The 22971-nt window shown below is 57.4% G+C and overlaps 8 protein-coding genes across 8 annotated transcripts; 6 read left to right on the forward strand and 2 right to left on the reverse strand.

The window, feature by feature from the left end:
• Positions 1 to 725: 725 nt before the first annotated feature.
• F5144DRAFT_592093 (uncharacterized protein) lies at positions 726 to 4820 on the forward strand (the record flags this gene model as incomplete). The annotated part of the gene is made up of 9 exons (XM_066790332.1): positions 726 to 771; positions 981 to 1097; positions 1181 to 1356; positions 1409 to 2770; positions 3697 to 3912; positions 3948 to 4145; positions 4293 to 4416; positions 4591 to 4662; positions 4762 to 4820. The coding sequence occupies 9 exons, from the start codon at positions 726 to 728 to the stop codon at positions 4818 to 4820; spliced, it is 2370 nt and encodes a 789-aa protein (XP_066645423.1).
• Positions 4821 to 5392: 572 nt separating this feature from the next.
• Positions 5393 to 6513, forward strand: F5144DRAFT_207481 (40S ribosomal protein uS10). Its single transcript, XM_066782980.1, has 4 exons — positions 5393 to 5633; positions 5745 to 5871; positions 5934 to 6064; positions 6132 to 6513. Exons 2-4 carry the CDS (start codon positions 5814 to 5816, stop codon positions 6291 to 6293), a joined length of 351 nt encoding a protein of 116 aa, XP_066645424.1. The 5' UTR covers positions 5393 to 5633; positions 5745 to 5813; the 3' UTR covers positions 6294 to 6513.
• Positions 6298 to 8344, reverse strand: F5144DRAFT_569758 (uncharacterized protein). The gene has a single exon (XM_066788718.1). The coding sequence runs from the start codon at positions 8200 to 8202 to the stop codon at positions 6667 to 6669; it is 1536 nt and encodes a 511-aa protein (XP_066645425.1). The 5' UTR covers positions 8203 to 8344; the 3' UTR covers positions 6298 to 6666.
• A 929-nt stretch (positions 8345 to 9273) lies between these two features.
• F5144DRAFT_647085 (uncharacterized protein) lies at positions 9274 to 11008 on the forward strand (the record flags this gene model as incomplete). Its single annotated transcript, XM_066792902.1, has 2 exons — positions 9274 to 10181; positions 10217 to 11008. 2 exons carry the CDS (start codon positions 9274 to 9276, stop codon positions 10962 to 10964), a joined length of 1656 nt encoding a protein of 551 aa, XP_066645426.1. The 3' UTR covers positions 10965 to 11008.
• A 582-nt stretch (positions 11009 to 11590) lies between these two features.
• Positions 11591 to 14116, forward strand: F5144DRAFT_207531 (P-loop containing nucleoside triphosphate hydrolase protein). The gene is made up of 5 exons (XM_066782981.1): positions 11591 to 11894; positions 11958 to 12258; positions 12310 to 12835; positions 12891 to 13029; positions 13083 to 14116. Exons 1-5 carry the CDS (start codon positions 11740 to 11742, stop codon positions 14017 to 14019), a joined length of 2058 nt encoding a protein of 685 aa, XP_066645427.1. The 5' UTR covers positions 11591 to 11739; the 3' UTR covers positions 14020 to 14116.
• A 403-nt stretch (positions 14117 to 14519) lies between these two features.
• Positions 14520 to 15166, forward strand: F5144DRAFT_207538 (uncharacterized protein). The gene has a single exon (XM_066782983.1). The coding sequence runs from the start codon at positions 14626 to 14628 to the stop codon at positions 14977 to 14979; it is 354 nt and encodes a 117-aa protein (XP_066645428.1). The 5' UTR covers positions 14520 to 14625; the 3' UTR covers positions 14980 to 15166.
• On the reverse strand, positions 15167 to 16783 carry F5144DRAFT_207537 (pectin lyase fold/virulence factor). The gene is made up of 3 exons (XM_066782982.1): positions 16618 to 16783; positions 15834 to 16557; positions 15167 to 15764 (listed from the first exon to the last, which is right to left on the reverse strand). Exons 2-3 carry the CDS (start codon positions 16545 to 16547, stop codon positions 15354 to 15356), a joined length of 1125 nt encoding a protein of 374 aa, XP_066645429.1. The 5' UTR covers positions 16548 to 16557; positions 16618 to 16783; the 3' UTR covers positions 15167 to 15353.
• Positions 16784 to 19060: 2277 nt separating this feature from the next.
• On the forward strand, positions 19061 to 22750 carry F5144DRAFT_547148 (pyruvate formate lyase-domain-containing protein; the record flags this gene model as incomplete). Its single annotated transcript, XM_066787455.1, has 1 exon — positions 19061 to 22750. One exon carries the CDS (start codon positions 19061 to 19063, stop codon positions 22748 to 22750), a length of 3690 nt encoding a protein of 1229 aa, XP_066645430.1.
• Positions 22751 to 22971: the final 221 nt, after the last annotated feature.

The following is a 22971-nucleotide window of genomic DNA, read 5'->3' on the forward strand; positions in this document are numbered from 1 at the left end:
TTCGGGATTACTCAGACCTCATTCTCCAATCGATGACAATACGGAATGCCCCATTGGAAAAGCGATTGTGCGGAAAGGGCGGAAAGGGGTGCGGCTCGGTGACAAGCGGCTCTGGGCGGGCCGGAGGGTTGTGACTTACCCAAACCCCATAAAAGGGAGGGGCAGATGGAACCCCGGATGCGAAAAAAGCTGGAGTCGGTCACTGGAGAGCCGGGGTGAGAATGCCTTGGCTTAATTCCCAGTTGGCGATGAGAGAGGAAGATGCCGGGCCCGCGAGGGCGAAGGAGCGTCCAGTTATTGTGTAGCGAGGAAGAAGAGGGAGGATCGTGCCGAGAATTGCAACGTCGAATAGTTAGCGATTTGTTCTGCTAACAGGCTCACAGGCCATAACTACCTGACTGTTCATAGAACTTTGACGCGACAGATCTTCAAAATTGAAAACAAACACGTCAGACACAAGACCAAGCGTTCCCGGGCAGGTTCGGCATGCCACGGCGTTCATTGTGCCAGGGACTCGATGCGGCAAGTGGGTCCGACCAGCCACTTATTATCCCTTGTGTCGATCTCAGGTTGGAATCGATATGTGGCTCAGCCTGTGGCTGTCCTGCAAGGCTGAAAGGCCGAAAACCAACCTCCGTCGCGATTGTTGGTCGCGATCAGAACACGGCATGCTGCCTTGCAGCTTCACACAACAACAATAACATCGCCAACCAAAACAAGCCAATATGCCGGTCTGCCGGTATTACCAGCAGGGCTACTGCCGTTTCGGAAGTACGAAGGTTGCCTTTTCCTTTTCCTTTTCCTTGGCCCCCCAAGAGAACATTGAAGATTGGCCTGTCGCCAATGGGAACCATCATGCGAACCGATGCGTCGCCGTCTGCCTATCAAATCCCGCCATGGTCACGGCCAATTCTGCATCGCCTCGATAAGATCATGCCCAACGGAGCACCGAGCTGACGGTTTCTGCCTTCGAACTCTAGATGCCTGTAAATACGAGCACCCTCCAAAGGGAGGGCAGCAACAGAACTACAACAACAACAACCGCTTCGGGCCACTTTCCGGCCAATCGAGCCAAGGGATGAGTGGGCGACCTGCGGGTACGTGTGACATTCACGGCTCCCGCCGCGCATTGTTAACGGATCGCCATGTTTAGATACGCCGCCGTACCCCGGCTTAACAGTCGAGGCGATTGAGCGGGACCTGAGGAACGAGTTGCCGGGATGGATCTTGTCGTGTTACGGTCCGGGGAGGGATGCGCCCGAGCAGCTCTGGGGTGGCTATCCCCGGGAACAAAGCGTCGAGGAGATCCGCCTACACTTCATGATGGGGGCCATGGCTGGGAACCCCCAGGGTGCCGTGGGTTGCCCGCCGTTCGGAGTCCCTGCGGACAGCTGCTAACGCCCCATAGCTCAACGACATCCAGATGCTGCACCAAAATGCCCAACAGCAGATTCAACACACCCTCAGCAACGTCCCGATGGCGATACAGTACATCGTCGAGGCGGGGAAAAACCACCCTAACCGGATAGACATATGCAAGGGGGCAGAGGGGGGTTCTACCACCGGCACCGCATTTGGGGGCTCGACAAACGCCTTTCAGCAGCCAGCCCCGCCGGCAAACCCATTCGGGACACCAGCGGCCCCGGGAACCACCGGCGGCGCTTTTGGCCAACCTGCCGCGCTGGGCCAGAAGCCGAATCCGTTTGGGGGCCCTGCGCCCGCCCCTGCTTTTGGTCAACCCACACAGCCAGCAGCGTCGGGGTTTGGGCAGCCTGCGGCGTCAGCATTCGGGCAGCCGGCCGCCCTGGGGGGATCAACCCCTTTTGGCGGGTCTACCCAACCGACGAGCGCCTTTGGCCAGACCGCCACGTTAGGAGCGAAGCCGAATCCATTTGGAGCGCCGGCACAAACATCTGCCCCGGCTTTTGGCCAGTCGGGATTTGGACAGCCGGCAGCACTTGGGGCGAAGCCTAACCCCTTCGGAGTCCCGGCAGGGGGAGGAGGGGCTTTCTCTTCCGCCTCACAATCGGCTCCGACCAGCAGCCCGTTCGGTCAGCCAGCACAGCAGCCGCAGCAAGCCCAAAGTACATCTCTCCCGTTTGGTCAAGCCGCAAACAACCAGCCTGCAGCCAACCCTTTCGGGCAGCCGGCCGCACAACCCGCAGCCGCAAACCCGTTTGGGCAGCCAGCGACTGTTGGGCAACCAGCAACTGCCCCCGCGAACCCCTTCGGTCAGCCTCCCCAGCAACAACAACCGCAGCAGCAGCAGCCTGCCACCAACCCGTTTGGAGCACCGGCCGCTCCCGCCGCCCCCGCCAATCCCTTCGGGAAACCGGCTGCTGCCTCCCCATTCAACACACTAGCCGCCACCACCTCCGCGGCCGCTCCAGCTCCCAACCCTTTCAGCCAACCCAGCACCTCGGCGCCCGCCCCCAGACCACCAGGGGCCAACGGCACGGGGCCGTACGGCCCAGACGCCACGCGCCAACACCCCGACCTCTCCACGTACGCCGCGCAGAACCCGGACAAGACGCTGCGCATGTTCAAGGGCAAGCCCGTGCTCTACGAGGAGCTGAAGCCCGGGACGCGGCCGGTGCCGGTGCTGCGCAATTTCGACGGGAGCATGGTCCGCATCTGGATGCCCAACGGCGCCCCCGCCTACACGACGCAGACCGAGGCTGAGCCTGAAAAGTACCAGGACCCGGTTGTTATGCAGCAGTGGAGGGCTTTTGTGGAGACGGGGAAGTTTGCGGGAGGGGTCATGCCGGAGGTGCCGCCGAAGAGAGAGTTTTGCGCGTGGGACTTTTAGAAGGTTGTCGCGTGTGATGTTGGAGATTGAAGGGGCCGATGTTGGGGTCGAGAGTCGATGTTTGTAGACTACCGAGCATGGTTTGGCGTTGGGACTTTGGGAATATTTGTGAATTTCTGGCTCTAGCGGGATGGTATCCCAAATCTAAATGCAAGACAGCGGCATGGCTATGCTGATCATGAACCCTTCCCCGTCCTTTCTCAATAACTAGCTATTGTTTGTGTAACATCCTTCCACACCGTTACCCAGCAAACCCACCCCTGGCCATCTTCCTCGCCCGCTGGTCCCGCCGGTTATGGTTCGCCCGACTCCCCTTATTCGCCTCCTTCCGCCGCCTCGCAGCCTCCGAGTCCGGAGCAGCCGGCGGCGCACCACCACCCCTCCCTCCCCTCCCTCTCCCCATCCCCCGTCCCCTACCACCACCCGAACCACCAGCATCACCACCTCTCCCCCTCGCACCAGCAGCACCACCGCCCGCCCCACCATCACTTCCCCCCTCTTCCCCCTCCTCCTCTCCCGCCCGCCACGCCGTACTCCCCAACACCGTCTGCTCCCCACTCCACTCCCCATACCTTGCCATCAACCGCCTCTTCATCCCCGCATCCCGCCCCAATATCACCGCCCACCCCTCCACCACCTCATCCGTCAACCCCGTCTCCAGCCTCAACCGCGCCCTCTCCGCACTCCTCCTCGCCCCCCCATCCCTCGCAAACACCGCCGCCCCCCCGGGGGGGCCCGACAGCCACGCCCGGAAGAGCACGCCCTCCGCCGCGTCCGTCAACACCCCACTCCCTTCTTCGTTGGTACCGCTTAGCGCGGGGGTGTTGTCGACGGTGCCGCCGACGTCGGCCGCGTCGTAGGTGTCGTCGCGCTCGTCGTCGTCGGAGTCGAAGGCGGCGAGCGCGGAGAGGATGGCGGATTTGGCGGTGGCGGTCGAGCCGTGGGTGAGGAGGGCGTCGGCGTTGCCGGGGCGCTTGCCGATGTGGAGGTGCGTGGTGGAGGTGGGGAGGAGGGGGGATTCGTCTTCGGAGGAGGGGGAGTCTTCGTGGGGGAGGTTGTTGCGTTGGGGGTGGAGGGGTGGGGTGGGGCGGGGGAGGAGGGAGGTGCGTCGTGGTTGTTGTTGTTGTGGTTGGGTGAGTTCTTCGGCGCGGTTGGCGGTTTGGAGGTGTGGTGGGAGGGAGTCGTCGAGGAGGTGCGCGATTACTTCTTCGGGGTTGGAGTCGTACTCGTCGAGGAGCTTGGCTACGAAGCCGGTGCCGAGATCGGGGAAAAGGTCCTGCACTTGGGAGATCTGGCTCATGCGGTGGATGTGTATTTCCTGTTGGGCTTGCGCCTCGTCGAACTCGGCGAGCCCCTTGCCTTTGTCGACCTTGCGCCTGATGAGGCGCTTGGGCTTGGACATGCCGCCGCCGGGCTTCTTGAAGGTGGCCAGTTCGGTCAGCACCGACTTGGCCCTGTTGGAGGCGGTGGCGGTTTCATCTAGCTTGCGCTGGAGTCGTTGGAGCAAGGGGGTGGATGTGACAAGCTCGGCAACAAGAGAGTCGTTCACGTTGAGGGTGCTGGCCTTGTGGGTGTCTGCAGCTGCTTTGAGGGAGTAGAGTTGATCCGTCAGAGCTGACATTTTTTGCCCCTCTGCAAGACCGGAGAGGCAGAGGTACGTTGTTGCAATTAGGGCTCTTCTCAGCGGAGGGTTGGTGATCCTGTAGCAGCTGATGAGGGCGTCCACAAAGTCGCTCCCCGCAAGAAAGAACTCAGCGACAGATGGAGACACGAGAATTAAGTCGTTTACCCTCTCCAACCGCTCTTCGATGCCCTTGAGATCTCCTCCGTTGAGACCGGCATCAAGGTTCTTGGTAAGGAACCTTTTGATTGCAGCCAGTGACGAGTCCAGGCCTTCCTTCGACCCTGTTGACAAGCTCTGGAGCAAAGGGTCAACCTTTTTCTTGCCATAGACATGGCTCAAGTCGGCGAGAAACTCCCACTGTGCCAGTCCACTCGGTGGCGACGGTGACTGAAGAAGTCTGGTCGCAAGTCTAAAGCAGTCCTTCAGAAGCTTCTTTGCCGAAGAAGATGAACCTAAAATTGCCACGCCGCCCCGTGCAACTTCCCGCGTGAAGGAAGTGAGAAAGCCTTGGAGACTCTCATCCTTGACTGAGGTGGCGCCGAAATCCGAGTCGGAGAGTGAAAGATGGCTGTCGATGAGAGCCAACCAAGCGTTGAGACAAGCGACCCATTCATCGGGTGGGAGTTGGTCCCGCCATGCTGATATGGGGAAGAGTGCAAAGGCGGGGAGCCGGGAAGAAGCCATGGTGTTGACAGCCTTCAGGGGTTATAAACCGAAGCAACCAACAGTGGGAAATGGAGAAATAGGGAAGTTGGAGTTGCTGTATTGGGCCTGTCCTCGCAGGCTTGTGATGACTGGAAAAACTCCCAAAAAAGAAAAACGCCGCTGCTACATGCGAACAAGCACACTTCTAACGAGAAAACAATCTTGAAGCTGAAGGGGAATGGTGATTTATGGTTGTTGATGTTGATGAGAGCGCCTAAGCTTCATGGATGTTGCCCCTCCAAAAGCTGACAAGCTGGGGAGCTCACCGAATGTGTCATTGACCGTGGGGTAAATGCAGGGACCAGGAAACGTCAAGCCACATTACAGTCCATCAGCGCCACAAAGCTGTGGGGCTCAGCCATGCCCTCGCCAAGGCGGCACCCCACCACAATGAGAATCGCAAAAATGTGGAAAATGGAAAAAAGTTCGCGATCGTGAATTCTCCGCCAGACAACTCAGCAACCGCTTCTTCGCCTTCATCACTTTGCCGAACCGGTATGTCGCCCTGTTTACGTCCAATGGAACTCGCCGCTCGATCGAAATGCGCAAGCAGGCGGGAGGACATGTGTGAAGGGTGCAACAGAGCTAGGACTAACCCAGTTGTAGTGACCATCGCGTTCGAGTCGTGAAGGAACTCTCAGCAGTCAACCGACAACCCGAAACCAATCCGTCAAGATGTCTTACAACAAGCCCGAGAAGGAGTTCGGCGAGGCCCCCAAGGTCCACAAGATCCGTACGTCGCCTCCCAACGCCCATCTCACGAACAAGAACCTCCCGACTGACTGGAAACCACAGGCATCACCCTGACCTCCCGCAAGGTGCAGGCTCTCGAGAAGGTCTGCCAGGAGCTCATTGAGCGCGCCAAGACCAAGGACCTCCGCGCCAAGGGCCCCGTTCGCCTGCCCACCAAGACCCTCAAGATCATGGTGCGTAACAATCCATCCGGCTTGCATTCGGAGACGAAGAGACGCTGACACAGAATTCGCAAAACAGACCCGCAAGACCCCCTGCGGTGAGGGTTCCAAGACCTGGGACTTGTACGAGATGCGCATCCACAAGCGCCTGATCGACCTGACTGCCCCCACCGAGGTTGTCAAGCAGATCATCATCAACATCGAGGCCGGTGTCGAGGTTGAGGTTACCATTGCTGCTTAAGCAGAGAGAAGGAGCCCAAGAAAAAAAGGAGAAGGAATACCGGGCATGGTAGTTAACCGCTAGCATGAGGTGACAATATATTGCGCTGTCCCGGGCCAAGTGTTGTGTGCAAGTTGCGTGGTGAATAACGGTTGAGAGGTGCGGTATGGTCACTTGAAGACGACGGGCAGTGATTATTGTGACGAACACCTCTCTATTCCGGCAACCGTCTAAAGAGCACAACCTGCCCTGGGGCGTAATCTTTGGGATGTGTCGATCCTTGATTCACTCTGAACCCATGGGCCATCGACGTCTCGGAGGGTCCTGCCGGCCTTCTCAAATCTACAGTTGAAACTTCGTGGAGTGTAAAGCCTATGCAGCCTCCCTGTCCAACTTAAACCGCCGAGGTCCCCCCATCAACTTTGCGCTCCTGCGCGAGCAAGACTCCCTCCATAGCGGCTTCCTCCTCCCACATGCTGTACGGCGCACCACGGGCGGGGAGTACGTGCTTAGACTGCCGCTCCGCCGCCGCGGCGTAGTCCTGGCGCGAGACGTAGGTGCCCTTGAGCCAGCGGCTGCCCTGGCCCGCAGCAAACTGGCGCCGCCCGTGGAGGATCTGGCGGTTATCAAAGATAACACACTCGCCCTCCTTCAGCTTGACCTCGAGCATGTTCTCCTCAGCCTCCGCAATGGCCTGGAACGCAGCCGCGGCTTTCTTCCAATCCGCCATGCTCTTACTCGACACCTCCCCCGACGCCAGCGGAAACGTCGCCTGAAACGGCGGCGCCCACCGCGTCTCGCGCGGCAGCCCATTCGGCGCCGTCACAATGGTCTTCTGCATCTTGAAGCAATGCTGCCCGCCCTTCTCATACCCAAAATACACCCCCAGCCCCGCCAAATCCTCATACCTCCTCCTCTGCGTCAGCCTCAACTCGTACGCCGCGCGCACCGCATGACTGAACAGCGACTCCCCCCCCTCGCAGGTATTCGCGAGGCAGTGCAGCAGCTGCAGGCCCGGCACGGGGTCGTGGTACATGAGGTCCTGGTGCAGGCACAGGAACTTGTCGGTGTAGGCGACGTTCTCGGCGCGCGGTTTGCTGCGCACGTCCCACGTGCGCCCGTAGAAGGTCTCCTGCACGGGGCCGATGCGGCGCGCGATGCGCTCCACCGCGCCCTCGTCGTCCGCGGGGACGTTGGTGATGAAGATGAGACCGGTGCGTCGGAGGTCGGTGAGCGCGGATTGGAAGGCTGCGTTAGTATTATCGGAGCTAGCGTTCATCCAGTCCTCGTAGCTCACGCGGCAGCGGCCGGCGGAGAGGAGGGCTTCGTAGCCGGCGCGGTCCCAGAGGATGCGCCTCGGGTCGCTGTGGCCCATGCTTCCGCGCTGCCAGGCCGAGTTCATTTGCCAGGCTCGGAGCTCGGCGGCGGGGTAAAGGCTCTGGTGCTGGCCGCCGCCGCTGGGGCCGTCGTTCGCCCAGATGATTTCGAGCGAACCGTCATGGTGGAGTTTGGCGTTCTCGATTGTCGGGTTGTCGTGTAAATCGGTGGTCGAGAAGTTCTTTTGGCCCGAGTCTGGGTCGACGCAGCTGTGGCAGGGGCACGAGTCGCGCAGCCAGAGATGGGACACGGCGAGTTCATCCCATTCCTGGTCCTGGAAACGGAACCTGAGCTTGTCCTCGGACCATTCGACAATGCCACCGTTGGATTGCGCCCGATTCCAATCTTTTTTGTGGTGGCTCAGTGGGTTGTTGGCGTTGACATCCTTGTGGTTGGTGGCAGATGATGCAGCTGATGCATGGTTGGCGGGGGATGTCTGGACCCCGCGGTGCTGCTGCCACAATCGAGCCGAAGCCACTGCCGGCGGCACCACCGGCAAACAACGTGCAGTTAAGATCTGCGCAGACCGTGCGATACGGAGTGCTCTCCCCATAGTGACCAACTGCGAGCGCAGGATTGTGGCTTTACGATGAAGGGACAACTGGCAGTAAGTCGTTAGGGGAGAGCGATTTGTTGGAGGAATTTCATGCCAGCGTCGGTAAACCACACCCACATGTTATGGACCGCGGCTGTGTGCGGCAAAGGCATCGTGAAATTATTGCAGGGATCTTTTACTTCTAGCTCCGCATTTGGCCATACGACCGGGGCTCACATGGCCCCCCTGTACCTTTTTAGGAAGTACCTCCGCGCAACAACACCAAACCAGAAATCACCAACAATATTCCGCATCCAAACCAAGACCTAACCCTGATAATCCGTAAGTAGAAAAGGTTGGGTTCTAAGTGTAAAGAGCAGATAGCAACCCACCTCGACTTTAGGAACGGGCATGAAGGAAAGCTATCAGAACCTACATACACGTAACGCGATCCCCAACTCAGAGTCTGGTCCCAGCGTTGCTAGGGGCCCGTACACGTAGGCTGTTACTGTCTTGGTCCCAACCTTTAACTCAGTGTTCGGAACTGATGAAACTCGTGCCTTGAGATGGAAACCTAGGTACGTTACCTTATGTTAGCATCGGCGGTGAAAGGACAGGGCCACAGGCATGGAAGCATCCATCGTCAGTCATACCAAGAGTTGCGGTTAGCAACCGGGCGGTGCTGGTCCTATTTTGGTCCCATATGTTCTGGTCGCCGCTCGGGGTGATTGGCAGGGAGCAGTGCCACAACCATGAATCAAACGCAAGGCCTCTCACAAGCAGCCTCAGGAAAGGAAATACGGTCAAGTATTCAGTCCCAAACGGCCATACCTGACGAATCAAGTGGTCGTGCGCCGGCACTGGCTCTGGTCCCGGTGCATAGCATTCTCCAAACCATAGAAAATGGCACTCACCTGCGGGCAATGAAAATATTCTCGTCGAGACAATAACAACAACAACAACGGGCCGTCAATTTGCACGACCTCCGTTGCAGCTGGCTTCAAATACCAACGTGAACCTTGAGAAAGACCTGTACCAAGCCTAAGTCCAGCGCCCCTTAGGAACGCTTTTCCCACCGCTAAGCACACCATGTCGCCCACCATTCTTCCCGACATGCCGTCCGAGGCCGCCCTCCAGTCCCTCCGCGACGAGCTGGACGGCAACGTGTTCCGGGGCGTCGACGGGTTCTTCGCCAAATATTTCGAGAACAGGCCCTGGTCCGCTGCTCTCGAGGAGAAGCTCCAAGAAACGAAGGCGGCCGACAAGCTCTCCACAGACGCGCTCGGCCTCACTCACTTCGACGCGCTGGTAGAATGGCTTGCGGCGTTCGGGTCGCTGATCTTTGTCGCCGACCAGTCCAGTCTCCGCTTCCGCACCCAGTCGCTCAGCAGCACCCCAACCGGTCCTCTGAGCGCCAGCATCTACATCGAGACCTCCGACCTTCCGTTTGTTGCAGGGAGCACCCGCGTGTTCGGCGAATACCACCACGCCGACGCCACTGTCGCCGTAGACGACTACGACGACCTCATGCGCTTTTACGGGCGTGCGCTGGCCGTGTTTCAGGCCCAGCCGGCTCGGCTTTTCCTGCACGGCTTCCGAGTTTGCGGAAGCACCCTCAAGCTCTGGGTCTTTGATAGATCCGGGGCGTACAGCAGCGGTAAACTCGACCTCGCGCAGCGTCCCGGCCTACTGGTGCAAACTCTGGCCAGCTACGCCATGATGGATGATAAGGAAGCCGGCTTTAACACCTTTGTGAAACGTCTCGGACCGGGATCGGAGGGCTGCGTCACGTTTGGCCAGGACAACAAGTTACTACATCTTCGGCCAGAGCTGATTGCGGTACCGGATTACCTGGTCGGGTTGGGGACAACTTGCTATGCGGCGTCGACATCGACGACCGGGGAGCCAACTGATGTCGTCAAGTTCTCCTGGAGGGAGGGCGAGGCGCATGCCGAGATCCGGCGGCTGGAACAGGCGCGTGAGCGCAAAGTCTGGGCGTCCTCCAGCTTCTTGGCTCGCAAGACCTAGGCAGCACTGCCGATCTCCGCTCTGGGTTGCAGTTTCCCCAGCCGTTTGTGAACCGCGTCTTCTCGTGCGTGGCAACCGCCCCTCTCGGCCGCCCGATCCAGAAGTTCACGTCCATTGCCGAGCTTCTGGAAACCCTCCGCGACCTTGTCAAGGCCCTCCGATCTCTCTATTTGGATGCGAGGATCATCCATCGTGACATCGCCATCAAGAACCTGGTTATCGCCCCGCAGAGCAGCGCCGACAACCCCAAGGGCGTGCTGATCGATTTCGACCAGGCGTTGGATGTGGACAACGCCCGTGCTATGGAGCCGATGGTTGGATCCGACGGCTTCATGGCTATCGGCATCCTCACCGGGAAGCGGCACACGTACCGGCACGACCTCGAGTCCCTGTTCTATGTGTTTTTGTGGTTTGCGATCGCAAATGACCACGAGAACGACAATGCTTATGATATCTTGGAGGGCCTTCCCAAAACATCCCGGCTCTGGAAATGGTGCTCAATGGACTTCGGCGCTGTTGGGCGCGAAAAGGCGGCCGACATGACCCCTGAAGGCTTCTCCGCCCTTCTGGACGAGTTCTCGGCTGATTTCGCCCCTCTCCGCGGCCTGGCCAAGGAGCTACACGCCCCAATTTTTTCTTTGCGTGATGGGAAGATTTTCACGGGGACCGAGACGGACCAAGCGGCTGTCGAGCGGCTCTACGATGAGATGGAGGACGCTTTCAACAAAGGTGCCTCGGCACTCCAGAACTAAGGGGGTCGGTGACTTCGCTTGTCAGGGGTCCATAGATACTGGAAATCAGAGCACAGTAACCACTAACTACCTACGATAAAAGTGCAGTCTATTCCTGGTTGTTAATTTGTTTCTGCTGAAGCGACAGGGTTTGCAACTTCGATTCCTCAAAGCCTAACGAACAGAATAGGTATCCAAGTGTTATGGAGCAACCCAATATGTGGCCTAGAAAACGCCTCTCCCAGCAGCGGGCAAGTGTTGTCATCAAGTGCCTTTGGTGGCGTTCTTGCAAGGGTCTCGATTGGCGGAGGTGCCGAGATGATGCATGCCAGGAGGGTCGGCTTATGGCTGCAAGTCCAGCATGAGGCTCAGCCTTGAGCCTTGAGCCTCCTCCAACCCCCCATTGTCAACGACGAACAGTTATCCCGACTGACCCGACACCGCCAATACTTCCCTGGATGCAAGCAAATCTTCTAGCTGCCCGTTGCTTCGATTAATCACTCCCCCGACGCCGGTCAGGCCATCTTTTTAGCGACCATCATCCTCTTCAGTCTTCACGCTTGTAGCTGCTCGGTGGCTCATCTGTGGGCGCGCGCAGTCGGCAGCAGACATGAAATCTACGCGCCCGGATCAGCGGCCCCTGAAAGATGGCAAGACGTTTCGTGTTTGCGGTGTGCCTCCCCACTGAGACGCCGAAGCTTTGAGAGCATTTTTAGCAGAGCATTATCAACCAGCCAACCCAACCGTAAAGTCTCTCGCCTCCGAGATTGATGGCCGGTCCCGCACTGGCACAGTTATGTTCCAGACCGCCGCCTCACTACCCAGGACGCGTATCTTGTTGCCAAAGCCGAACGAGAGCCAACTTACCCCGGACGAGTACCTCGTACTTGACGGTGACTTCCACGGCATTACGACTCTTTTTGCACCGCCTCCTGACGACCACAAGGTGGAGTGAGTGACTGAGCAAGCCATACCACAAACGGGACAGAGACGGACGAATGCTGATCGTTCTAGTATCATTGCAATATCAGGTCTCGGCGGCCACGCTTTTGGGTCGTTCAAGGAGAAAGACGGGCCCCATATGTGGCTTCGAGATTCACTTCCATATCACCTCACCCACGGGGACACCAACCGTTCGATGGCACGAGTTATGACGTACGGCTATGAATCGACTGTTGCGCAAAGCAGGAACATGCAGAATTTGGAGGACCTCGCCACATCATTCCATCATAGCTTACTACCATTAATCGGTGTTCGCAACGCCAAACCGATCGTTCTGGTTGCTCACAGCTTGGGAGGGTTAATCGTTAAACAGGTGGGTGCATGGTCATATCCCCAAAGAAAAGATCTCTAATACACAAGGCAGACCATGATCACTTTGTCGAAATCGAAGCAAGACGACGACCTGAAGCTCATTCGAGCAGTGTATGGCATTGCATTCTTTGGCGTCCCACATGAGGGCATGGACATCAGTTCGCTTATCCCGATGGTTGGGGTTGGCCCGAACGTTCCCCTGATTCGGTCCATCGATCGTATCAACTCATACGTCCTCACCGCCCAACAACGGGAATTCCACCTGGCGCTGGGTGAGAAGGGCTATTCCGAGATTGTATGCTTTTATGAAACGCTTGAATCGCCCACTGCACAGTTCAAAGACGGCAAGTGGGAGATGGGGGAACCCACTGCTGTCCTGGTCACCAAGTTCTCTGCAACGAATTGCCGGCCTTGGGAGGATGGTGCTGAGCACATATGTGCCATCGCACGAACACATTCCAACATGGTCAAGTTTGGCCCACGGGATCACGAGTATGACAAAGTTTGCGAGAAGTTGAAGGGTCTCGCGCGACGGGCGCTCACGATACGGCGTCAAATTCAGGGGTTAAAGTCAAAGTGTAAGACGCAAGCTTGCTGCTTGGATGACTGGATTTGCGCTAATAAACTGCTTAGTTCTTGTCCCGTACAATCCGAACCCGAGTTTCGTAGAGCGGACGAGCGTTCTGGAAGATCTCAAACAGCAACTGGGCTTTGGCCAGGGGCGAGAAACGCCAGGGCTAAGAGTGGCGTTGTATGGTCTCGGCGGTGTTGGGTAGGTATCACTTATGATATCACGGGAGCGTTGCAAAGTCTAACACGTTGCAGCAAAACTCAAATTGCGCTGGCCTACGTGCACTGGCTTCAACAAGAGTGCCCCGAGGTGTCTGTGTTTTGGGTCCACGCAAGTAGCGCAGAACGGTTCCGTCGAGATTACGCTTCTATCGCACAAGAGTGCCAGATCCCTGGTTACGATGACTCAGAAGACGAACAGCTAAGTTTAGTGATGACATGGTTGCAAAACAAGGACCGCGGCCGGTGGCTGATGGTTATCGACAATGCCGACGATGCTGAGCTCTTCAGCCGGCCTGGAAATCTCGGGCAGTGGGTTCCCGAATGCGCACACGGATCAGTACTCATAACGACGAGAAACAAGGTGGCCGCTTCGAGGCTTACTCGAGTCGGGCATTTGATTCATGTAAGAGAGATGACCGAAAGCGAGTCGGACCAGCTATTAGCAGAGGCACTCAAAGGACACGACCCAGATCTGAACGACTTCCCGAGACTTGCGTCGAGGATGGAACGCCTACCCCTCGCCTTAGTCCAGGCTGCGGCTTTCATCCAAGAACAGAGTATATCAGTGATGGAGTACTTGCGGCTACTGGACATGAGCCACCACAACCTCGTGTCTCTACTCAGCGAAACGTTTGAGACAGTTGGCAGGGACCCAGAGATCCCTAATGCGGTAGTTGAAACTTGGATTCTTTTCTTCGAGCAGATTCAACGGCAGAACACCTTCGCAGGCGAGCTTCTCTCGCTGATGAGCTTCTTCGACAAGCAGGCCATCCCAAAGAAATTTCTATCTGATTACGGCGAACGGCAAAAAGCGCAAGAGCTAAGAGGGGAGATGCAACTGGTCAAGTCACTGGGAATCTTGAAAGCCTTTTCGTTCATCACGGAAGACAAGGACCACAGCTTCAATATGCACCGGCTTGTGCAACTTGTGACTCGGAAGTGGCTCGATAAGAAATACACGATGCACTAGTTTGCGGAGAACGCACTGTTAGTCGTGTCGGGTAATTATCCATACGGTAATCATAAAAGCCGGGCAATATGCATCGCGTATCTTCCACACGCGTATGCTGTGCTGGCATATGAAGGCATGGGATCGAGAGGCGAGAGGCTAGCAAGGGCGACGCTTCTGGTCCGTGCTGCAGGGCTTTTCCACTACCAAGCCCAATGGGAGGAAGCAGAGAGATTCCTCGTACAGGCGACGGGAGTACGGAAGGAACTGCTGGGAGAGGAGCACCCAAACACGGTGATCAGCATGAACAACTTGGCGATAGTATATATGAATCAGGGCCGGTGGAAGGAAGCCGAACAGCTACAGACATACGGCATGCAGACAAATCTGAGTGTATTGGGAGAGGAGCATCCTAGTACGTTAGGTGTTATGGATAACCTCGCGGGAACGTACTTGGGTCAAGGCCGATGGAAAGAAGCCGAGGAGCTCCAGGTACAGGTGTCGGATAGAAGAAAAAGGCTATTCGGAGAGGAACACCTCGACACGCTGAAGGGAATGAGTAATTTGGTATGGACATACTAGAGACAAGGCCGCTGGAAAGAAGCAGAGGAGCTTGAGGTACGAGTAATGGAGAAGAGAAAGGAGATATTAGGAGAGGAACACCCGGGTATACTGGCTGGAATGGGTAGATTGGGATTTACCTACAGAAAGCAAGGGCGTTGGAAGGAGGCTGAGAAGTTGGTGAAGATGGTATACGAGCTTCGTTCCAAGGTGCTGGGGGAGATACATGACTCTACCCTAACTAGCATGGGCCAGCTCGCTATCATTTGGTGGAACCAGGGTCGTCTTGACGAAGCCCTGGAGTTGATGCGGCGGCGTGTCAAGTTTTATCAGCAAACACTCAGCCCGGATCATCCCCGAACGTCGAAGAAGTACCATTCTTCCTTATTGCGTCGATGGGAAGGATGGAAGGAAGAGTAGGGGTTTCGGCAATGAAACGGTTGGCATATCGGAATAATGGGCAATGATTATCAAGTTCTCAATATTATAGCCCAACGATTGCACGGCAAGACAAAATCGGTGTCCGTGACCTCACACTCGTGTTGGAGGCACTGGAGTTCGTCTGCATTGGTGTCTGAATCTAAAATCTTAGCTCGACTAAAGTTTGCGACCGTCCAGCCCCTGATGTCCCAGAGGAAGTCCATCTTGTTCATAGTGACTGGGATAAAAAACCCATATATACAAACCTCAGCCAACCCTTTAACTGTGCACAAAGAAGCGTGAGCCAACCTGCAGTGGCGATCCCACAAAACACCCCCCTCTCCTAACACCCTCCTTTCCTAGCAAAGCCCATCTCAAATCTTGCCAAAGCCCGCCGTATTAACCACATTCTTCGCCGTATTATAATCCGTCGCCGGCGCAATATTCTTCCCCGAAAAGTAGCTCAAAAACGACGTATCCGACCCCGTCAGCGCGCCCGAGCTGCCAAACCCATTCGCCTGGCACGAGCGGCCGAGGTACTGGGAGCAGGCGGAGCTGCTGCTGCCGCTGGCGAACAGCCGGCCCGAGCCACCGGCCTCGAGCGGCGCCTGCACGTTCTGGAACACGCTGCCCTCCACGAGCACCTTGGCGTCGCCGCTGAGCTCGAAAGAGTGGCCCTGGCTGTCGTGCCAGTAGTTGTTGACCGCGTGCAGCAGCGTGTTGCCGGCCACCTTGGGCGAGCGGCCCGACATGTGGTAGATGTAGTTCTTTTGGAAGGTGATCATCTGGTGGGGGTGGGTGTGTTAGGGTGGAAAACCTTATGTGGGGTTGATGTGAAGGGGGGTGACACTTACGTCGTTGGAACCGGTGAAGTACATGCCCCAGTAGTGGTAGCCGTTGCAGGTGGCGGACCAGGAGGTCTGGCCGTCGAACTTGCAGTTGGAGACGGTCACACGACCGCTGGGGTTGCTGCCGAGGACTAGGTGCTGGCGGCCGACGAGCGAGGTGGTAACGTGGTCGATCCAGATCAGGTCCGTATTGTCCAGCGTGATGGCGTCGCCGCCCCAGACGTACTGAGGGTTGAGGTTGGTGATGTGCACGTTCTGGATGATGACGTTCTTGGTGCCGCTGACCATGCGGATGCCCTTGCCCTTGATGATGCCCTTGTTACCGACTCCGATGAGGGACTTGTTGGATTTAACGGTGATGCCGAGGACGCCGGCCTTATCGTACTTGATGTTCACCTTGGGCGCGTTGGGTTGCTCGGTACTGCACCAGTTGTTCTTGTTGATGGCAGTCTGGCAGCCGGACCCGGTACCCCAGGGAGCGCAGCCGCCCTCGGTAGCAGTGCCCTCGGTCCCGGTGAAGTCGAAAGTCCGGTCAAGCATGATGACGCGGGCCTGGGAGTCGCCGAGGTATGACACCAATTCAGAAGTGCTCTGAGGGTACACGGGGCTGGCGTTACCACCACCCGTGACACCCTTGGCAAAGCCCTCGGCAGCACCAGTGACAGCGGCCACGGTGTGTGCCAACGCCGCAACGGCGGACACAAGGGTGAAAGACCGCATGGTGTTTAGACTGACGAATTAGCAAAGAAAGAGTGTAGGCTACTGAGAGCGGTTGGGACGGGGCACATACCAAGGAACGACCGTCAACAAGGGAGCTGATTAAAGACGAATTCTTCGACGATCCAACGGTCGCCCCAACAAGGTTGAGATCATCGAGTCTTATACCTTCCCACGTGTCTCCGTAGCACCGATAGGCGGATAGTTCCGGCCACCAGCTCCGCCCGTCAGCCCTTCATCGACGTCAGCTCCGCCTCCATGGATCGCCCAAACGGTAGGCTGGGGTGCATCCTGCACCATTCGGCACATCATCTTGGCTGTCGGCCGACCTAGCCGGGACATACGAGATCAAACTCTCCGTCGGGTCGTGGCTAGTGGGAAACAGGGCCGGCTGTGATTCGTGGACCCTCTTGAGCTAGCTTTCCGGGCTGGGTTTCATCACTCCACGTGCGGGTCCACCGATGGGCTTCAGGGGTTGATTAAGGAGTGTTTGTGGGCATTTACACCTTCGGCTAACGCCATATGTAGTTATTTTCGGCGCAACTACCGGAATCGTTACGGAGGAAACGAGTCTAAGAGATCTCAAACCCGTCGGCGCTGGATGCTCCGACCCCCCCCCCCGTGGTTGGGTAGGATAAACAATGCTCCCCGGCTCCAGTCCTGGCCCAAGCTTTCGTGACCAAGACTTATATGCTTTTATTCAAGTACAAAATGAAAAGGGGCAACCGAGGTACATTTCTTATACCAACTTTGGTTCCTGTTAAGGATTTGAAGGCGAGAGAAACCCGAAAAATGACCAAAGAAACTTGGCTGGATAATACCCGCGTATGTGTTTCATACCTAGGACCCCTGCACGCGCGTCGGCGGATTCTTATTTTGTCGTGATTGGGGCGCTTCTTGCCTCGGTCCTTGGACTCCCGCTTTTCGAAGCGTATGTTGGGGAAACTTTGCGAGTTGAAGCCAGCTCTAGTGCAAAAATGACTTATTGGTCATGTAAGAGTGACTATTGTAGCAAGCATAATTATTGGTGTAAAAGGAGTCGGCCAGTCTCGTGTACCCTCCCTTCATTTTTTCTTTCTTCTCGTCCTCCTCTTTTTCTCTTCTGTTCGTGTACTGCTAATCCTCCTTTCGCTTCTTCGGCGCTTCCCTTTCTCCCTTATTTTTCATTGTCTCTTTTTCTCTTATTTGTCCTTTGTTCTTCTGTTTCTTCTTCTTTTTTTTGTTTTCTTTCTCTTTCTTTTTTTATTTGAGTTTAGTTTTAGATTCAACTATAAATCTTCTCTATTACCAAGGTGCCTACGTAGCCACCTACCTACTACTACTGATCTACCTATGTGCGTGGGTAACCACGATACCCCAACACTGCCCTTCATGTTCTCCCTTGATCCATCCTTCTTGTCGATAATATTGATACGGACATGACTGTGCGTGTGACAAACCATTGTTGCCCAACTGGTGGCCCAAGGAGTGGGCCTTGATTGTATGACGCGGGGGGTCTCAAATCCGGCGGAGAAGTCACTTGATACTGGCCGTCTAGAACAACGGCATTGCACCTGGCTGCGACGTACCCCGCACGATTCTCGGCGTTTAGAGGCCAATGGCTTGAGCAGGATTTAACGTCCATGATTCTGTTGGCGGGCGTGGTCCCGAGCTGCTGCCGCTTCGACCCGACCCGGAGAGGTGCAGGATGCACAACCCTATTTGGAGCTCACTACTGGGTGAGCTACACTGATCGACTGAGGAGGCCCTGAGACATCCCATGCCGCCGAGTGGAATATCTGCACATCTTTGTAGTGGATCGGGAGACAATTTACATTGGGTCGGGGAAGAATATGTATTCGAGTCGTCAAGGTTCAGCCCCATGGCGGCGTGCAAGAGGCACTTCTTTGAAAGAGCGTGCACTCAGCGTTTACTGAAAACGGGAAAGCCAAGTCTCAAGTACATGTAGGCGCGTGCGTACGCCCCAGACACAGTCTGGATGATACTATCAGCGGGGTACGGATGGGGATTGTCATGGCCTGTGTTGAGAATCATGATGTTAACCAGAACTTGAACAACTGTCAATCTATCACGCCCGAAGTCAGCTAGCCACCGGGATGTATGAGTACAGATCGGGAAAGTGGTGCTGCGAGTTAGCAGCTGAAGCGCAGTTTCCGCTCGCCATATGCATAATTATATGCAGGGCCGACGCATGTTGCTTCAGCTCGCCGCTAGAGGCGCCTTCTTCGGTGTCCGCTGGTGCTTACGGGAGCTTCGATAGGTTACACATCCCCGTTCCCCGCTTCCACAACGTTATGGTCGGCTATGGCGGGTTGACGAAAAGAAGTTTGAGGGCATGAGGTGACTGAGGATGAATCGTAGCCTGGGGCTGCAGGAAAGCCAGCAGTCATAAATAGGGGAACGGCCATCCCTTTCCCTCTCGACCCGAACCTCCCACTATCCCAGACTGATAGTTCACTCTAGCCGGTCAGGTACCTTGGCTCTTCACGTCTCGACATTTCTCGTTTGAATTAGCTATGGCGGCGAAGACTAGCCGGCTCGATGACGCCCTACTGGGTGCCCAACGCGGTCTGCTCATGCGGGCCGTGTTCGGGCAGGCCCTGACCCTCTACCTCAAGGATAAGGGGCAAGAGACCTACAAGGCAATCGTCGGTATTATTGCCGAGCTGAGCAAAAACATTGTCGACAACTACCCTGGGAGCGGCCTCGTTGCTGCTTTCTCCCCTGAGTTATGGGGCACATGGCAGACTCGGTCGATCCCCATTAGCACGAAGAACATCGACCGGTTCAAAAAGTTCACCCTTGACCAAGGAGATGTCCTGATTTTTGTCAAGGCCCCTAGCCACAAGATAGCGGAGGCCATTGTCGGTTCCGTGCATCAAAAGCTTCATGACCTGTCAACAAAGATGGAAGAGGTCAAGATGGGCAAGCGCAAAGACACCAGGATCATGGGCGGCCGCTATCTGGACGGCATCACCAACCCCAACGACCCCATCAGCCTGGCCGAGGACATCATCGTCGACCAGATAGATACGCGGGGTGGACTCGCCGGGTCGTGCTTCGGATTCACCCAAAAGTTCGAGTTCGACTGGCCGGGCATCGCCACCCAGGCCGCCGACACGCAGGACGAGATGATCGGCCGCAACCCGGACGGGGCCGCCCTGCCCCAGCATGCCGTCCACTCGCACGTACACCGTGCAGCGATCCGCAACGACAACGGCGACCAGCTCAAGCTCCTCCGGCAAGCTCTGCCGTACGGCTCGGACCGTGAACACGCCGGCCGGGAGAAGGGCATCATGTTTGTCGCCTTTTGCAACGACCAGCAGCGTTTCGAGGACATCCTCCAGAACCTGATCGGCGACGTTCCCGAAAGGCCAGTCGACAAGCTCATGTCGGTGGTGCACGGAGTCTCGGGGGGTTACTGGTACGTGCCCTCCGCCGAGGAGCTGAAGGTGGCTGCCGTCACTGGGCCCGAGGATGTCTACGAGGACCCCCATTGGGAGGTGACCAGTCCCAACAACGACTACCTCTTCTACAACTCGCAAGACTACCTTCATAGGATGGCCGAGGGCAGGTACAAGGAGGGAGACCCCCCCAGCCGGCGCTTGCTCAGCTTGATGGCCAGGACCTTCTCGCACTGGCGCGACTCCTGGATGAAGAAACAGGTCTTTCCACGGCTGCCACACCTGGACACACTGGTTTCGGACGATCAAAAGGGCAAGTTGGCCACGATTCCGATCGCCGTGCGCAAGGGCATGGCGAACCAAAAGACCTTGGCCGAGTTGCTCTCGGACCCAAAGAGCCAGATCGCGCGAGACAACGGTTTGCTCCGAATCGAGGCCAAGGAACTCATCGTCGGCGTCATCCCGGATTTCACCCTCGGCCGCGGTAAAGAAGTGGTCCCCTATCTTTCCGACGACGAGACCATGGCCGCCTGGCTGAAGTGCTCGCTCAACGAGTGGTCTGCCATGGGTCACATCGTACCAGGATACGAGCTTCTTGTCCAGGACGGGCTGAAGAAGATGATTGCAGACATAAAGGGCAAGCTGGCCAAGGTGTCAGACCAAGCAAGTGCCACAGCAAGCTTCTATCAGTCTTGCATCATCTCTCTCGAGGGCGTACAGGGCTACTTGCGAAACTGGGCCAAGATCGCGGAGCAGGCAGCCGCCGCAGCAGCAACGGCAGCGCCGGATGATGCGGCCAACATGAAAGACGTGGCAGCCAGACTCAACCGCCTGGCCGACGATGCGCCGTCCAGCTTCCACGACGCTGTTCAACTCATCTACTCGTTCCACTGCTGCCTACACCTGGTGGGTGAGCTCACGCCGTTTGGACGTCTCGATCAGATCCTGTACCCCTTCCTAGCCAAGGAGCATGACACAGCGCTTGAAAGTGCGCAGGAGATCATTGACTGCCTCTGGGTCAAGATTGGCGAGAACGCCTTTGTCAACCGCGCCTTCATCTACGACTACGTGACCTACGGCACCACGTCGGTCTGCGGGGTCGGCGGCAACTTCCCACAGGGTGGCGGCATCAACCAGTGGGTGCAGCAGATCACCGTCGGAGGCTACAAGGCCACGGACAGCGCAACACCTGAGTGCGGGGCGAACGCCGTGACGATGCTCTGCCTGAAGGCGGCCCGGCGTATCCCCGTCAACGCGCCGACCTTGTCCCTGCGCGTACACAAGGACATTCCCCACGAGTACCTTGACGAGGCAGCCAAGGGGATCTTGTCCGGCGGTGCCCAGCCGATCCTGTACAACGACGACAAGCTCTGCCCTGCACTTAAGGACTCCGCCACAGCCAACGTGGTCGACTTGAAGTGGTCGCGTGACTACGCCGCCGACGGCTGCTACGAGCCCATGCTGGCGGGGGCTTCCGAGTTCACCTTCAACAACGTGGCGCCGCTGCTGGCGCTAGAGCAGACCCTCAACGAGGGTTCCACATACGGCGCGGCCGGGCCGGAGCAGCTGCGCGGGCTGAAGCAGACGTTCCGGTCTAAGCGGGCCAAGGAGTTCAAGTCCTTTGAGGACCTGAAGGACACGTTTGTGAAGCAGCTCGAGTGGCTCGTCGTCCAGTGCTACAACACCATGCTCGACAATTACGGCAACCTCGCTAACGTCTGCCCTTCGCCGCTGCTCTCGGTCCTAATCCAGGGCTGCGTCGAGAAGGGCCGGGACCTGACCAACGGCGGGTCCAAGTTCCACATCATGGCGCCGCTGTGTGTGGGCATCTCCAACACGATCGACTCGCTGTACGCCATCCAAAAGCTGGTATTTGAAGACGAGACGGCGCGCGTCACGCTCCAGGAGCTGGTCAAGTGCCTCATCTGCGACTGGGGCCACAACATGATCGAGCCGTTCGAGAACCAGCTCTCTGGCACGGCCGACGCCTCAGAACGCGGGCTGCGCTACTCTGAGCTCCGCAACGCCGCCCTGGCACTGCCCAAGTGGGGGAGCGGTGACGAGGAGGTCAACAAGCTCGGCGACTGGCTGGTGCAGACCTGCGTCGACCTCTGCGTCAAGGCCATCCGCCAGCCCAACGCCACCATCAAGGCGCACCTCGACAGCATCAAAAAGACGTACGGCGAGGACTTCGAGTTCGTCATCTGCCCCGGCATCGGCACCTTCGAGGGCTACGTCGGCGACGGCATCCCCTGCGGCGCCTCCGCCGACGGCCGACGCAGCGGCATGCCCATCGCCTCGGACCTGTCCCCCGTCCCAGCGGCACAAGACCTCCCCGCCAGCCCGGCCTTCCGCAACATCTACCAAGCCATGAAATCCACCAAGTACAACAGCATCGAGCACGGCCTATCCAACGCCTCCCCCGTCGACATGAACATCCCCGAATCCTTCCCGCTCCCCGAACTCCAAGAATTCGTCAAGAAATACGCGGCCGGCGAAGTCGGCAGCAACCTGATCACGCTGACGTGCGCGGACCTGGACACGTACCAGCAGTCGGTGCGGGACCCGGAGAAGTACAACCTGGTGCGCGTGCGCATGGGCGGCTGGACCGAGTTCTACGCGACTATGTTCCCGGCCCACCAGGACCAGCAGCAGCGCCGGCAGTACTTCACCCCGTGGGAATCGGGCAAGACGCACGCCGATGGGAAGGCCGTGGAGGTGGTGTGGAAGGATGAGCATGCGAGGGAGGGGGCCGCGCCGAATCCGAGGGTGATGCTGAATGAGTTGGAGGTGAGGAGTTAAAGGGGGAAGTGGAGATCGGAAGCTGTTGTTTTATTTCTAGTGGCCATTTATCTTGATCTTGTCCTTTACCGAAGACATACTTTGGTGTTCTAGCTTGTGTGCTTGTATATGGGTGGCAAAGAGCGATCGGCTGCAACCAGGAACCATCCAATTCGCTTCCGAAGTAGAAACCCCTTAATTGGAGCTGTGTTGAACCTTTCCTTACTGGTCTACCCCACACC

This window comes from Chaetomium tenue (genome assembly GCF_020726465.1).
Source record: "Chaetomium tenue strain MPI-SDFR-AT-0079 chromosome Unknown F5144scaffold_3, whole genome shotgun sequence".
In the NCBI taxonomy this organism is placed as follows: domain Eukaryota; kingdom Fungi; phylum Ascomycota; class Sordariomycetes; order Sordariales; family Chaetomiaceae; genus Chaetomium; species Chaetomium tenue.